The 18,382-nt window shown below is 35.2% G+C and overlaps 1 protein-coding gene across 1 annotated transcript in view; it reads left to right on the top strand.

The window, feature by feature from the left end:
• Positions 1–18,382, top strand: part of LOC150101107 (laminin subunit alpha lam-3-like) — a 789,889-nt gene that overhangs the window by 600,006 nt on the left and 171,501 nt on the right. The window contains exons 47-49 of the mRNA XM_090402236.1: positions 10,208–10,363; positions 10,475–10,629; positions 14,195–14,351. Of these exons, the coding sequence (XP_090258362.1) occupies positions 10,208–10,363; positions 10,475–10,629; positions 14,195–14,351 (468 nt within the window). The remainder of the gene's footprint in view (positions 1–10,207; positions 10,364–10,474; positions 10,630–14,194; positions 14,352–18,382) is intronic.

The following is an 18,382-nucleotide window of genomic DNA, read 5'->3' as shown; positions in this document are numbered from 1 at the left end:
GCTGCACAGATTTCCTCTCAGACATACCATAACTGGCTGAAACCAAGAATCTCATCCTCCTTTAGAGCTTATACCGAAGCCCAAAATAGATGCAAAAAAACAATCAATGCTTTCAAAACAGAGTTCGAAAGAGCAAAAAGCAGGAAACTAGCAGCTTATCCAAACGGCAGTTGAGCCTTTTGGTCTCTCGCCAAAGCAATTGGCCTTAACTTCTGCCCAACACTATTCCTGCCCTTATTGTACCCAGATGGCTCTACTGCATCATCACCCACAGAAAAAGCCAATCTTCTGGCTTCACACTTTGCTTCCAATGCATGCATAACTGATGATGGTAAATGTCCTCCCAACCATTCCAGACACCCAACATACAATGTCCCCTATATCCTTTTGCCAGGATGAGATCAGGAAAATACAATCCAAATTAGACACACACACAAAAAAGTCTCCTGGACCTGATGGCATTCCCCCAATTGTCCTGAAAGTTTGCACACCAGAACCAACTCCTATCCTATGTCACCTATATATACTCTCTTACTCTACTGGGATCTATCCCACAAACTGGAAATTGGCCTATATTCAGCCCATTTCCAAGAAGGGTGACAAGTCACTGCCGTCCAATTATCGTCCTATCTCGCTTACCTCAATCCTGTCAAAAGTAATGGAAAAAAAAAATCATCAATTCCCAACTCCTACACTACCTTGAAGACATCAACTGCTTTCAAACTCTCCATGCTGTCACATTCACAAGAGTGAAAGACCTTTGTGGACTGCTCATCAAGTATCTCCACTATATCTTCTGCAGCAGTTGTTCTTATACCATTTTCTCCAGTCAGTGTCATCCTTCCATAATCATTCCTTTTTTTGCTCGCTGCATATCGAAAGAACACCCTAGGTTTTGGCTTCATTAGCTAACTGCTGCTCATATTTCACTTTTGCTACCCTTACCAACCAATTCATCTGTCTTGCCTGCTCTTTGTAATACTCATGGAATTGATTATTACATTCCTCTTATATTCCTCTGTATTGCATGGTTAATCTCTTCATTCATCTATTTCAACCTTATTTAATCTTCTCACCCTTGGAATACAATTAGACATTGCTTGTAGTAGATAGTTGTTGAATATTCCCCAAACTGCACTGACCTCTTTTCCAGCTGACTCCTCATTCCATTCTACACCTATAAGCTGTCTCCTAAGCTCCTCATAATCACAAGTCTTGTGGTTCCACATAAACCTACTCTTTTCTCACACTGCTGGCAACTACCCAGATAATCACTTCATGGTTGCTCTCACCAACTGGAGGGTGATATGACACCTCATTTATAATTACATCCTCTGATGAGATGATCAAATCCAAGACCCTCATGTGCCCTCTGTTGCATACTGTTTGAGGTAGTTGTCCATTAAAAAACTCAAGAAACTCATTTTCTTTACTTCCAGTTGTTATCTCATCATCCCATAATTAAAACCACTCATAATTATTACCTTTTCTTATTTGCTTGGCTAATTTGATTATACATTTCATAGTCACTACTATCCAAATTACCAGGTCTATAACAACATCTAAGTATTTCATTCTATTCTCCTCTATCTCACACCATACTGCCTCAAAACCACTGACACTATTTCCCTCTTGCATCTCTATTTTGTATGTACATAACTGTTTCTCTATCATCAGTAGCACTTCCTCTCCCTTTTTATCCTTCTATCTTCACGAAACACATCATACCCTTCCATCTCTATTCCTGTCAGGATGTCATCCTCATCCAACCATGTTTCATTCCAACAATTCTTGGGTGAACAGACTCGATTAATGCAACCATTTCATTTGCTTTGTTTCTTACACTTCTAGCATTTGTATACAAACACAGCAGCTCATTCTTGGATCTGTAGCTAGTTCCGCTGATGCCACTTATTTGATGTGACTTCTCCATGCTTAACTCAAGCCATTTCTTTTTCTCTTTATTCATCTTAGAACCTTCTTCAAATCCAACTGTTTTCCCTTGATCACAGGTCATCCCCTTACCTTTTTGTCTACACATGCATTAAGTACCTCCGTAGCGCAATTGGAAGAACGACAGTATGCTGCGCCCTTCGATTAGAAAAGGCCTAAGTTAGATTCTCGTTAGAAAAGACGGGAGAAATCTTTATATGGACATTTTCAATCGAAGGTTAGCCAATCTCATACGGAGGTAGCAGGGATTTTTCTCCCAAAAACTCAAGTTTTTCATCACACATACAGACAAATCAGCTCTTCAGAGCACACGCAATTTACAGACAAAAAATACTAGTTGTGGTGGTGGGTGGTCGATGGCATTGATGTAGATGATTAGTAGTAGAGGTTCAGTGTAGTGGTGAAGACTGAGAGTTGTACAGTGAGTATCCTCCCGCAATGAGTCTACGGACTCCTTGGAGGTGTCACAAACAATAATATCCGCTTGGAAAATCAAACTTTCTCATGCTGTGTTCCCCCGAGCCTCCCTGTTTCCCTGTCTGTCTTGCACACCTGTTCTCTCATTCTTTACTCATGCCACTCACTTCATTCATAACCACCTCTTTAATCTCTCCTCTCTTACTCTCCTGTTCTTCCACAATGCTTTCCACTTGATCATATTCATTCTCTGCACTCCCTTCTTTACCTTCCAGCAGCAGTCCATCACTCTTATACATTTCACTTCATCTTTCAAAAACTCAAAACTCATTCCACACATTAGCAAACTGCACACATTTCTGCTAACATATCATTCATAATCCTTCCTCTCCACCTCTCACCACTATCATACCTGGGCAACAGCTTACTACCTTTCCTATCACATTATTATCTTTTATCTGTCTCAACAAGTGCCTGATATCAAATCTGATGTCTTCTTTGCAGTCAAGTCACATTTGTCTCTATTACAACTACCATCTGTTTTGCTCGCTTACTTCTCGTATCCAATGCCTCATTCTACCTCCAGTAAAACAAACTTTGTGCATCCTCTCATCCAGCACACCTTTAATAACTGAATCACCACACAACGCCACTTGCTAGTCATTCATTACCTCTTATACATATCTCGAATTCTCTTAACTTCATTCCACATCCATTTCATCACTTGCCTCATTTTAACCAACTTAACTTTCAAATTTTGCATCACATTTTTGCTCTCATTCACTCCCTCAATTTTGTTGCCAACCATACATGCCTGTTCGCCGCAGTCAACACTGCTTGCCTCCTTATCTTCAACTGCATTTTGTTTTTTAACTTCTGCTACATTCACATCAGTTTTGTCTTTCTTACCCTCAATTGTTAAGTTTTTCAGATCGCTCATTCTCTTTTTTATAACTTTTTTTTTACCATATTTTCACTGCTCTTTTACACCTGGGCAACACACTTTCTATCAGATGGGCACTCATTCTCCTCGTGGCATTCAGTCTACTAACACTTTCAATTATCAACATATTGGCATTCATTCAGCTCACACCCTCCTTCCATCTACCTGAAATATCCATAATTTATCTACATAGACGAACAAGTACATATAGCACACTTCACATTTCATGAAACAACTGAAATCGAAATTATTTTAAATTAAATAAAGGTTAATACATTTTAAAACGCATAGAATTTATTAGCTCCTCTATATTTCTTCCTTTTACAAGGATATTGTCAGGGAGGTTGAATATTATTAATGGAAAAGATCCATTAATAATATTCAACACACTGTGATGTGTCATGCAGCATGTGTTTACCTAATCAGCCATAAGACAAGGAAACACACTATCTCCACTCTTCTTCATTATGTGCACAGATCACATTGTGAAGGATAATGGCATCAAGCCTGATATTAGAACTACAGATATTAAACTTAGTCTTTATTTTATGCAAATGATGTTATACTTCTAAATAAATCCAGTGCTAGTCTGCTGGATTTTTTGATTACGTTAATTATGCTGTAACAAATTTGGCATGAAAATCTGCAATAAAAAACCAAGACTACAAAAATAGGCAGAAATGGCAAGCCATCCTTTTCAATGGAGAACCTTCAGAAGACAAAATATTTCAGCTATTTAGGCCCCATGTTTAATGAATAAGCAACTACACTATAGAATATGCAAAGCTGGTATGGTGGGGAGCCAGTTGAATAAATTAAATAAAATTAAATTTTTATATATACAGGGTGTTCGGGATAAATTTGACATATTTATAATTAATTATATTTTTCCGTAAGTTACATGTATTAACACACACTTCTCTTCATTTAAAAGTTTGGACCCTTCTTTCATTCATATACAAGATGTCAGAAAGGATGGATAGCTGGAACCCACCTGAATCATGGAAGAGAATAACTTGTATCATGATGATTCGTGCCCGCCATCAAAATAAGGATATTACGACTGCTGCCCAATGCTCCCTGAATACAGTAAAAACAATCAGGCATGAACTAGAGACTTGCAATGGTGACTACGAGGATGTAGCAAGAAGAAAGATCCCTAGCAGATGATCTGATTGCGTTCGTACAGCAGAATTCCTCGCAAATCTGCAGGAACAGGTGTTGAAGAACCCTGGCATTGGAATTCGGGCTTTGTTCGTGGAGTTGCTAACTGTAGTCAAGCCCTGGATAACAAGGGTAGCCAATGGTAGGCCGTATGTATGGCAGCAGGATTCGGCCCCTTGCCACACCTCTGGGAAAAGTCAAAAATGGTTGTCTGAAAATTTCTACGACTTCACCAGTCCAAATGTTTGGCCTCCAAACTCCCCAGACCTTAACCCCATGGATTATTTTGTATGGGGCGCAGTTGAAAAAGACACCAATCGCACTTCCAGTAATACAAAAGCCCAGTTAATGGATAAAATTAAAACAGTTTTTGCGGCCCTTCCCAGGGAGACTGTAGCATCAGCTTGTTCGAGGTTCCGAAGCAGAATTGAAGCTGTGATCGATGCTAATGGTGGTTATTTTGAGTAAATCTTGTTGATAGTATTGTAATTAACTCTGCCTGTAATGTTTTTTTGTCAATTCATTAAATTTAATAGATACAAAGAAGATTTTCTTTTTCCTTACGAAACTGTCAAATTTATCCCGAACACCCTGTGTGTGTGTGTATATATATATATATATATATATATATATATATAGGCTTAGTCGTTTGAACATAGTCGTTTCAGCTCAGTAAAGATCCTGCAGAAATGGAAATAATGTATAATACTGCCATTGTACAAGGTGTAGTGCAAAAACTTTTCTCACTACTAACTTTCTGGAGGAGTAGTGAAGATTTTAGAGAAGATAGTAAGAACTTGCATACAGAAATAGGTGACAGACAAGCTATACTTTGCAAGGAATAGCATGGATTTACTTTAAAGGGAAGTCATATCTGAGTGATTTGATCATATTTTATAACAATATTGTCAAGGCCTGGTTTAAGGTTGATGTGTCCCTAAACCATAACTTTTAAGAGATCCTCTACTGAGTAAATATTAGGTATCTATACTGAGCAAGAGGCCCTTGTAATGTGAAGCCCTAAGCTGTAACATGTCTATCTTATGTATAAATCTGGCCCTGAATGTTATGGCTGAGTTAGATGAAGATATTGGATGCATTATGATACTGTTGGAATTTGCTAAGACATTTAACAGGATAACACATGAAAGACTGTTGCATCAATGTTGGAATATAAACTTTTGACTTGGATAAGTGGGTAGCTGTGCCAGATTTACAACAGTGATCAGTTGTGTACCCCATGGATCAGCCCGTGGATTCAAGATGTTCAACTGTTTACTGATGATGGGGGGGGAGAGGCAGGGTAATCATGGAAGCTACTGATGTCATACTTGCAGAATGAAACTCACAGAATAATAGGCTGGAATTGTGTATAATGATAACTGCTGATTCAGTGTTAGTAAGGGTAAAGTTGTGTACTTTGGTATGATGAGATTCCATGAGCATATTATATTGATAGGATTATGCTTAGAAAAACTCACAAGGCTAGGAATCTTGAAGTTATGGTGGACAGGAATTTGAAGTTCAAAGGTCACATACTAAAAACTGCAAATACAACTCAGAGTATAATTGGATTCCTCAAAGGAATACTGATAGGTAAGGCTAAGGAAGTCATTTGGTCTCTTTATAAGGCCTTGATACAACTTCACCTGTACTACTCTTTGGTTTCCTGGATTCCAAGAGGATAAAGAAGCTGTGGAGAGAGAGAGAAGAAAAGTTACAAAATTAATATCAGGATTATGGAATTGAGATTATGAAGGCAAATTGTGAGTATGCAAGCTGCAGATAATGATAAATAGGAGAAAATGGGATAATATGATAGAGGTCCATAAACTTTTGAAAAGGATATCTGTTGATGGACTTTTTCATTATATAGATGTTGTGTTTATATGCATTCAAGGCTAAATTTTTCTCTTAGAGAGATGAGTAAGTGGAACAACTTGCCTGTTGAAGTGGTTAGTACATCTAGTGTGAATGAGTTTAAGAGAAAGTATGACAGCTGGTATGGGTGATGTATGACCTCCTTCAATGAATCCTTAACTCCCTGGAGGGCTCTAATAATATTTAATTTATGGATCTGAGAGTTGGGTTAGAAATAGACCAAAGATTAAAAACTACTGATGAGAGTTTTTAGAAATGGAGAAAAAAAAGGAGATATCTCATGTGTATAACTAAATGAGATTTTGCAGCTTATGGTAGGTGGATGTCAAAATCAGGATAATCTCTGAAAGATGATTTAGTCAGTATTTGGAACAAGCTACCATTAGATGTGTGTCTTCAATTAATGATTCAAAGTGAGAGAGAGATAATTACTTAGACATGAGTGGCTAAAAAGTATCCTTCATCAGCGAGTCCTTGGGCTCCAGGAAAAAGTTGTGATAATGATGATATCTGTTCATGTGTGTGTTCCACTATTTATTTTTTTCTGAGTTGCAAGATTAAAAACTCAGACTTCTTCCAGGAGATGGAAGCCTAAAAAACGGTTATCTATTTGTTTGATAAGAATCAAACATATAATGGATAATGGTCTTTCTTCTTCAAGACCTGACATTATGTATCAATTTATATTTATCTGTAAATACTGTATAACATGTATTTACAGATAACATGTATCATTAACATGCATCTCTATTAAAAATTAATAGTAACAAGTTTACTGTTAGAAATGATATGTGTGACTTTACATTGGCAGAGAACCATTCTGAATGAATAAAACTATTCTTTATATGATACTTGATTCATTCCCAATAGTAAATACTATTACATTTGTTCATTTATTATTACTCTGAATTAACACATTTTTATCCAATAAGATATCATTTGGTAACTCTAATGTGAATCTGTAGCATATGCAACCCATGAGAATTAGCAGAATCTATGAATATTATAATACTGAAATATAAAACAGTGTCATTTCTTTCAAAGTTATATTGTCCCATATATAAGTTTTATTTTTATACCCGTTTTTAAGAAAAAATTTCTACACCTCCGAATCAAAAAAATGATAATAATCAAAGAAAATGTGTTGAATGATTTGCAATTCTGATTTATTACATAGAAAATAATATTATCAAATATAAATTAGCAGAATCTAAATCTTATGTACTTTGGATATTACATAACCATGTAAAAAACATAAAAATGTAATATAAATTATAAGAAAACTGTTATTTGAAAGCATTCACAAAATTAGAATAATTTTTAACATGGTTCAAAATATTAGAATAATGCACAAAAATCACAAAGGGAGACAACACGATAAGTACTTTGTTGCATCCCCCTTAGCCGAACTGCTACATCCATCTAGGACAGTACTGAGAGAGAGAGAGTGAGAGAGATAGACTTTACCTAGGATTAATGTGTGGATGAGTCTAGGAAGAAGGAAATAATTCAGAGTGAAAAGTATCTGTTGAGGTTAAAGTGGGGCATTACAGAGAGAAAATCCTAGAGTGGATGGAAAAGAGGAACAGCCTGTTGGAGAGAAGAGAACATCAAGGTATCTCCACTTCTCCAGAGATTTGTTTCGTTTGTTTTGATTTTTTTTTTTTTTTATGGCACAACAACATCAAAGGTCATACTCTTCCAGGATACAGTTTACAGCAGTACATATGGTAAAAGGTTAGTAGGTAAAATTTGGTAAAAGGTCAGTCACAAACATCTATGCAATTGGTGGGAACCTGCAGCCTCTTGGCTAGAGAGCCTCCAGAGATACCTAGAATGCAAGAATGTACCCTGCAGGGAAAACTCAAAATTCTCAACTTCAATTTCTTGTCTCTACCTGAGAGGACAAGAGAGAGAGTACTTGACTTTGTCACATTGATGTTGCCTTGAACTTGAAAGAAGTCAACTGCTTGGTAGAAGAGTTCCTGCAATCCTTCTCTAGTACAGGTTATGAGTATAGGGTCATCAGCAAATGACCTATACTCCTAATGTCATTCGCTGATACTGAGAGTAACCATATTGGCTGCTCTCATACCCAAGAGAGTAGCCAATGTGACTTTAAAGAGGGTGAAGAAACTCATCAGTGACATCTGGAGCCCAGGGTAATAGTAAGGGAATTTACAGAGTAAACCTCTGATACATAGGTGGGGAAACTTTTGGACATCCTGCAGTGTACAGTGCTCAAATTATAACTTGAAGGAAGACAGTGTCAAAGGCTTTCTGGAGGGCCAAGGACACTATAAAGTGATGCTGATTGGCATTAGTATTCAGAGAGAAGAGAGGAAAGAATGAAGATGATCTCAGCACAGCCATCTGCAGGGATAAAGGCTCTGTGCCTAAAATTATGTTGATGTATGACTGAAGAAATTTAGTTAACATTTCTTGAAAGAGACATAAGAGAACAGGAGCAACTGTAATTGGATAGTAACCAGAGGACACAGATGCATCTTCCTTCTTTTGAATGTACAATGTTCTTGACTGGTGAAGATGTGATGGTAAACATTGAATAAACAGAAGTAGATCAGTTAAATTTTAGATAGGCAGAAGGACCCACAGCTGATGAAGTAGCTGGAAGTGAAGACTTTATTTCATCAAAAGAAGATGGAGGAAAAAGTTCTGTTTCTGGAATGGACCTTGAAAATGGAAGGAAGAACTAAATTAGGTAGGTATGATGGCAGATGCAAAAGACATCCCTCCAGAAGTGGATAAACTCCTTGTGCATCTCATGTGGAGGAGGAGGAGGTGTTCCATCCATAAAGATGCTTTCTCTCTTTCCACTTAGATTGAACAGGTGATACAGGATGATACTCTACTAACTGGGAAAGAGGATGTCACCTGGAAAATTCCATCTTCTAATAATGATTCAACTTGACTGTAATACATACTTCATTGAGTGCAACATGGGTGAGCTAAGGATTAAAGAATCTAGAAATGCTATTTTGGAGATCAAGGTTGGAACTATTTCAATCCACCTCAGACCCCCAATGAGCATGATGGCAGCCTCACACTAGGCAATAAAATTAATCTAAGAAATTAATAAACATCCATGTCCACAGTGGGATTCAAAATATCATGACTTATATGCTTGGGGAGAAGATATGCTTTTCTTTTTTATATTCTGAATTCTTAGGATCTTTGTTAAGTAATCTATGGTTATCAATGTAGAAATTGAGCACCATGTCTTTCACCAAATGCCCTCTTTGATTTCGTTTTAAATATACTCTTAATCCCTAATTTTGTAACTTAAAACATACAACTTTACCTCTATTTTTATTTTTTGTTCTAGTAGTCATTAAAATTTTAATCTCATTTTTAAAAATTTGCATCTTATTTCCAAGAGTAATTCAGTTCTTTCAATTAATTAATTTTTCTGTTACAAAACACTGATTGAGAAAGAGATAGTTCCATTCATCTTGTTGTAGTTACATTAGGCATTCAGTTTAGTTAACTAGAATTATTTTACCTGTGAATTTTTGCAATGAGATATGTTCACTACATGTCAATGAAATAATCAGCAATCTCTCTAAGTCAAAGCATTTGAATAGTCTCATTTATAATGTCATTCTGTTTGAAAGGGAATGGTGAAATTCACAAAAGTTATTTTTCCTGCTGCTTCACCAACATTACTTGAAAATAGCCCTGTAAGTGTTAGGGAATTCTTTTTTTTTATTATTATTTTTTAAAGATAAAATTGAATCAAAGCATTTTTGTTTTAGGATTTATGCTGAAAAATGACTTTTGACTTACAAATTTTAAAAAGTGTTTTTTTTTTTTTAATCTTATTTCCAGATTCGTGTTGCTTTAACTACAGATAAAGATGGTCACTGTGTAAGATCATACAAGCCAGTCATTGAAACTACTTCAACAAATAATATTATATTGAATTATGCAATAAACAGTAAAGACCGAGACAGTCTGTTATTATTTTTAGCTAACTCCAAAGCTGTGAGTACATTTCATTATTAGTTTAGCAAACAATATAAGAGACAATTTCAGTATAACTTTGAGTCTGTAGTGTTGTGTTTATTTCCACTTAACATATTAATTTTCATACAGAATGATTTCATGGCTGTTGAAATGCTCAATCGGAAGATCCGCTTTTTATGGAATGTTGGAGGAGGAATTCAAGTTATCCAGCATAATAAGACAATAGAAACTAATAATGAACAACTGCTGAAGAATGAACAGTGGTTTAAAATTGAAGTAAACAGGTAAGAACAATCATTGCATGGTTTTTAATCATATAGCTATATTGTGGCATTTATATATGTGCAGGCTTCTGACTTGGGTGTGATGGATAACTTGATTATTCCAGCATATATTTGTCTTTTATCAAAAGCAACAGTCCTAGTTCTAGTAATGCTCATTCAGTTAGTTTGATTGCTGTTGTTTAAAAAGAAATTAAAAAAATAAGAAGAAGAAGAAACCAAAACATTTTTAGTGGATAACTGTAATAGAAACTTTTACCAAATGACTACACCTGATGTCATTCAGGTTAATACTATTTATTATGCATGTTATATCATAATGTTTTCAGTATCTTAGTTATAAAAATGATAAGTAATTATGTTATATTTTATTACACTATTACATTATTATAAGATATTCTGGATGTCTGGAGTAATTACTCTGAAATATTATTGTGATAGAAAATTTGCAGAAAATAACTATCAGGGATGCAGTCATGAGAACATATCGATATCTCAGGAAGAAATAGCAATCAAAAACCAGAAATACTGAAATATGGTTGCATAAAGGACTTGCAGTACCTTCACTGCATAATTGTGAAGGCTTGATCACAAAGCCATATACCATATGGTTGGAGTAGAGTTCTTAATGTGAAAATTATGAAGGAATTTCCTTGCTGAGTGTTCCAGACAAAATTTATGCAAGCACACTAGAGAAGAATACAGACAATTGCTGAAGTTCTGGAAAAGTGGAAGGACATTCTGTGTTTAGGACAAATAAAAATCTCAGATCAAGAAATCTAATAAGAATCTCTCTTTAACCTTTGTTCATCTCAAAGGACGTGATAAGATACCATATATAGAGCAGTATATTGCATGTAAATTGCAAAACAGTTAGGATTGATGTATGAGAAGATGCTTGATGTGAAATCAGGTATAAAACAGTGCTGCATGCTGTCTCCAGGATGCAACATTTTTCATGGATCAAATAATGAATGAAAATGGAATTAAACCTGATATCAAAAGTGTAGATATTAAACTTATCTTTACTCTTTGTGGATGATAAATACATCTCCTTCAAGGTAGATGTAGTCTATAACCAGTGGTGTGCTGGAGATAGCTTTGTGCTAGCTAGTTGTTAAACTGACAATGGCTGTAAACTAGAGCAGCATGCATTGCAGTCCACTTATGCTAAATGACTAGCATTAGTGAAAATGCTTGTATATATAGTAATAGAAAATCCATTAAGGGGGGGGGGTGCTTATTTCAGCACATTTGTGCTTCTTTTCCCCTGCTCCTTCTCTATATGGCAGCCTGTGTAAGAATTCTCTCTCTAGCAATTTTACAGGAATGTTCTTTTTCAATGAACACATGCTTAATTTTGTATGGGCCATTTCTTCTTAAAGTAATATTCTCATATTCAATGTCTGTCAAAGATTTCATATTTCTAGAATTTTTAAACCTAATAAGATCATTACCTAAGAAGTGGCTCATACAAAACATTTAAGCAGCTATTTGCTAATAATGGAATTGTTATTTCCAGGGGACTATAATTCTCATAAGAGAAAAACCTGCAAAGGATACAGTAGAGGTGTTCAGTGAGCAGTTCATCAAGATATTTCATCCTCAGTGGGAAATCAGATGCTGAGGTGTAGAGAATGAAGAATTAAGCAAGCTAGGTGCCAATAAGGCACCTAGCTTGCTTAATTCTTCGTAGAAATAAGACCTTGATCAAGCCTTGTATAGATTACTGTGCACTGATTTGGTCCCCTGGTTTTCATTGTGATGAGAATATGTTGGAAATGGTCTAGAGAAAACTGACTAAGATCATAACTGGCCTTTGGGATGTGCAATATGAGGACAGATTGAGAGAATGCAGTTTGCAAAGCCATTTGAATAGACATTTAAGTTAGTAAAGGGTTGTTACCAGGTTAATGTGAAAGAAATTTTTTGTAGAATGGGCAATGGGATGAACAAGAGGACATACCCGGAAGTTGTATAAAGAGGGTGTGAGCAGGAGCATAAGGAAAGTTCTTTTTGTGGAAAGTGGTTGATCAGTGAAATGCACATACATTGAATGAGTTTAAAGCACAGTTTGATGGACTTTTTGTGTAACATTATCTGCCTCCTGCAATGTGTGTTTTGACTCAATGCAGGTCTGGTGTTAATAATAATAAAGCATTGCTTTGCTATAGAAGGCTTGCATAGCTTTGTTCAAGGTAGGTCTTGCTTTAGCAATTTGCTCACATTTTATATTAATGACAGCAGACTTGGATTAGGGGAGTGGATTTTACCATGGCATTTAACAAGATACATTGGAAGTGGCTATGAAAACTCAGAGGGACTGATATGCAAAATAGGCTTGTAACAGATAGGATCTTTCATCATGTATCAGAAACTACTGAGCCTAAGAGAAGAAGACTGACCAGTCTGGTATTTGGGCCATTGCTGTTTAACTTGTACATTAATGCTATTGGGATTGGTCTGGATAGTAATATACAATTATTTGCCAATGATGCAGAGTTCAGAGGGACTATAAGGGACATTCCAATATATAGAATACTTACAGGCTGATCTGGACAAATTCACACCCTGAGTAAATGAACAATGAATGTCGCTTCAATGCTAAGTTCAGAATTATGCATTTTGGATTGAAAACATTGCTAGCAGAGTATTATTAATATAATAATTGTAATCTGCTACAAGTTGTCAATGAAACTAAAGATCTGGGTTTATGGCCAACAGAGATATAAACGTTAAGGGCTACATTACTAAGTGATTGCAAGTGGTTAAGTATCTTCAACTTTGCAGTTATCTGCAATGTGCTCAGGGGCAAAGGAGATGAGAAGACAGTTGAAAAGATCCATCAGAGAGTAATAACCAAGATGGTATCAAACATATGGAGTTGTGCATATGGGAATAGACTAAAAGAATGTGGTCTCTAAAATTTAAATAATAGACAAAAGAGAGGAGAAATGATAGAAACATAAGTTGGTGAATGGAGCAATGTCATGTGCAATTTGAAAGGATTTATCAAATTGCACATTTCAAATTCTAATATTAAGTTGAACAGTACTTAATATTATATGATTATCAACATATAACTTCACAAAAGTACTTTTATAACATCATGAAAGCAAATTTCCAATAAATATGTTTTTATTTTCTCAACTATGCCACAAATGTTGTATTTGGGAAAAGATATTTTTTGTAGCCACTTTAAATCCTGCACATGAATGGATGTTTGTAAAATTCTCTCTGGAATTGTTGTTAAGGGTGGGGTGTGGGGAAGATTAATTTGTACATTTTTCAAAGAAGATCAAGATCTCAATATAATTAATGCTATATGTGACTAGTAAATATTAAAAATCAGGAAAGACTTAAATATGTTGAAATTATATGGTTTACAAATTAAAAAAAAATATATATATATATATATTGTGAAATGAGTTGAATGACTTAAACTGAGAATTGCCATGATGAATTGGAGAGGGAAATCACAATATGTATTTCAACTGAGTCAATGAATCATTATATATATATATATATATATATATAGCCTAAGAATAAATCATCTTTCTTTTAATAGAATTGGCAACCTTGCAACTTTGAGTGTTAAACACACACCAGAGGGTCAGAAACCTGATCTTTTTGAGGTTACTGGTGCATCTCTTGTTGGATTCTCCAAACTAGATTTAGATTCTAGCTCACATTTCTACATTGGTGGATTACCTCCAAATTATCAAGTAGGTGATCCTTTTTAAGTCACTGCATATGAACACAACATTTTTAATATTTCATGTAATATCACTGTGTTAATAAAGTGAAGATGCTTTATTTTGGACTGAACACTTTTAAATGGCAGTAAGTTTTTTTTTTGATGACACCAAGTTTGAGATGGAGAAAAGATGTTCCATGACATGCAATTTCTTCAAAAACCATTGAAGTGAGGCCTCATGTCACGATCTTACAAAAGCATTGGCTGTTTCTTGGCATAAACACAATTAACTGTTTCAATTCTCTGAAAATTTAATATCACCCCTTTAACCATATGGTCCTGACAAGTGATACTTTTGTTGTCCTGAAATTCAGTTCATCTTTCTGGAGGATGGTTGAGTTTGAACTTTTTTTATCCTTGTTAAGGCAGGATGGCAGTATTCCATAGATTGAATTTTTATTTTGGAGTCATAATAACAGACTAACTTCCATCATCATCTGACTTCTACGGTTGTTATTCATGACATTAATCATTGTCATAACCATAAAATAGAAGAAATTTGTTTATTTAACTAGTTCACACTTCTTTATCAGGAATACATTAAAAGGTATTGATACAAGAACTGTGAAGCATAAAAAGTAGACTTAAAACTTATAAAGATCTAAAATCGTTGATTTGGAATATGTATTGTTCATTAAAAATTTAAGATGGGAAGGAGTAGCTGGTAAAGATGGGTAAAGACTTGATTTTTGTTGCACTGAGTTGGACACCAGATCATTTCCTGATTTGTTTAAATTTAGGGACATAACCACTGTTCCTATACCTCATCCCATTCACCTCTACTGCGGTAGAGGTGAATAACATCCCATGTATTTATTCATATAATACATGGGATGTTAGCCCATGTATTATATGAATGCAAGAAAATTGGCATTGCCTCTGATGAATTTGTTTAAGTCTCAGCTGTGGCAGGGTTCCAGGGGAGTGGAAAGAGGGTAAAATAGTTCCATTGCATAAAGGTGGCTCCAAGACAGCAGTAGCAAACTACAGACCAATTAATATATAAAGAGTGGTTGTTAAAATATTGGAAAAGTTGGATACAGGACCCGTTACAAAGCCATGTTGTCTTAGTAATTTATTCACATTTTATGATCAAGTGACAGCAGAACTGGATAAAGGAAATGGCTATACCATGATACTGCTGAACTTTTCCATATATGGTATTCTGTATTGTGTCAAATGCTTTTGCAAACTATTATGAAAGTTAGAACAAATGGGAATGGATATGAAATATGAAGCTACTAGCATGGATTGGGGGTGGGGGGAGAAGCTGACTAACAGACACCAGAGTGCAACATTAAATTATGGTGGAATGGAATCTAGGAAAATGAGGGTGACTAGTGGAGTACATCAGGGTTTTATATTAAGGCCTTTACTCTTCAATATGGATAGCAATGATATAGGGAATAACTTAATGGTAGATATTCAGTTGTTTGCTGAAGCTGCAAAACTTGGGAGGGCAATGTAGATATTTTATTTATGCTAGTTTTTTAAATGAACCTGCAGGATGATTTAAATAAATTGTTAATGTGGGCAAAGAGAAAGTAATTGGTAAGCTTGAGCAATACGAGGTGCAAGCCAGAAGGGAGACTTGTTTGGTAAGAAAGACCAAATCAGTTTATGAGAGAAAATTAGCTAAGCAGGCTAAAGTAAACCCAAAGGAGTTTTTTGTTACATATCAAGTAAGAGGAGACATGATAGAAACTTTTAAAATATGAAAGGGGATTTATAAAATTGAGGTATATGACAGTGTTAGTTCCCTGACAGTGAATGAGTTTAAGGAGAGGAATGATAGTTTTTGTGTATGTTATAATCTGTTTTGGTTTCCCATGATAGGTCTCCAGACTCATTGGAGATACCATATAATAATAATGATAAAAACCAAAACACCTGTTTGCAATGCATGCAACAGATGTATTGTCTACACAGTAATGTGCAATTCCAAAACTATGGTGGAACCCTGAATACCATGCAGCCAAAAAACATCAAGACAGAGAATGGAGTATATTTTAGTGACATGCTACCGCATCAAATCTTATAGCTTTTAAACATGTTCTAGTCATAGCACATTCCTTTTGACTGATGTCTAATGTAATCTTGGATTCCATTCTTACCATCTATTAATCATGCAATCCATGCCAAAGTAGTAAGGAGAAAACCCAGAAAATTAAGTTGGATATAGAAGATGTCATTCGCCTACCTTAAAGAATATTTGTCCATGTGGGGCACCTGTTTGTGGTGGATTGGATCTCCCAGCGATAGTACCAGCCTTTTTCATTCTTCCTCTTTTTCTATACTTTTATAGATCCTGGTAATCTTATAAAAGATTACCAGGATCCTCTTTCTGGATGCCCATGGCATGAGAAACATGGCAGCAGGGTGGTGGATCCCGGTGCATCCAGAGAGAGGATCCTGGTAGTCTTGAATTACTTTATTCTGCTTTGGCATGATGGGTGGTTCTGGATGGACCAACCAGGATCTGTTGACTAATGGACCTGCTGCAAAGGTCAATGGGTGTTGCAATAAGTCCCCTGTCCCATGGTCAGGAAATAGGGCTAATGGCTTGTTGCAGTGGTGATATAACATCTAGGATAACTCTGGCATTCCACTTCTGAGAGCATTTATTGTTTCCTAAATAATAGACATCCATGGATCTACATGATAGGTGGAGATCTCTGACAGTAAACACCAAAGAAATTCCTTTGAGCATAAATCTTACAAGTCCTTCATCCTGAAATTTTTCAGGGCACTCATAAGGTCCCAACAAAGCATGGATACTATAAGTACATCATTTGATAACAGAAATAAGAAACAAAATATGACATCCATATAAATATACCAGTGTTTCTCATCCATGCAACATGTGAAAAGCAAATTTTATTCAGAAGAATTTAGAAAGTAATGCAAGTTTTATAGTTTATTTATTAATCATATCATTCATTACTGGATTAATTCTCATCTTTTAATAGTATTCTATTATTTTTACACTCAACTCCTTTATTCGTATCTGTTTTAAATTTTAAAATTCAATGGAACTCCATCTTATTAATTTACCTATCACTAATGTCATACTTATTCATCACCAGCTGCAATCTCCACTCCAAATTTCAAAGATTGGTATTGCCAAAAAGTACAACAATGGTAGGCAATATATATGATCACTACACTAAATTTTTATTTTATTTTTAATTAAAGAAATAGAGTTGCAGTCAAAAGACGCATTCTAATCTAGGGTGCTCCAGAACATAAAAGCTTTGCTTATCTATTCATATCCCTTTAAGTAATTTTTTTATTTCCACTTGTCTTATCTGCTTGCATATAGCCTCACATCACATTATGAATCTTTACACCCAGAAAATATGTGAGATTTTATTTTCTGGCTATGAAAAAACAGTTGCCAACCTTCCACACACACAGAAGAGGTTACAAAACCTAAAATTCAACAGTGCCACTAGTCACACTTATTTAGTTTTTTTACTGGAGTTCATTTACATACCATAAATGAACTCCAGTAAACTAAATAAGTGCGACTAGTTCGCTACTAAATAATCCAACTTTGCTAAAAGGAAAATCGCATAAGATTATAATGTAATTTTCTTTTAGCAAAATATGGAAGTATTCCAAGTGCACAAAACTACAAATGCTCTAAAAAAAATTTGGATTTTAATGGAATTACAATTGGAAGATAAATAGGTGAAGATAGTATTTGTTATTCTTCTCTAGGAAGAAACCTTTTATTACTATTACATTTATTTAATTTTTCTCTAATAAGTGGATTTGTACGTATATATTGTATGTGCATGTACACTTCTGAATTACTGTTTTTTGTTTATATTTTCACTTTACATATATATTATCTTCCTTTCCAGTTGCTTTAATTAGTACTTATTCATTTCAGTCAATATTTTATATATATCATCTAGATGAGTGACAGGTATCAGAGAATAATATATGGAGGTGCCATATATTATTATGAGTGCCCTGATTTTTATGAGACCT

Source organism: Typopeltis vanoorti, chromosome 12, assembly GCF_054136105.1.
Source record: "Typopeltis vanoorti isolate ZY-2024b chromosome 12, IOZ_Tvanoo_1.0, whole genome shotgun sequence".
Lineage (NCBI taxonomy): Eukaryota > Metazoa > Arthropoda > Arachnida > Uropygi > Thelyphonidae > Typopeltis > Typopeltis vanoorti.
Note: the sequence above shows the minus strand (reverse complement) of the source record. Positions and strands in the feature narration are given on the sequence as shown.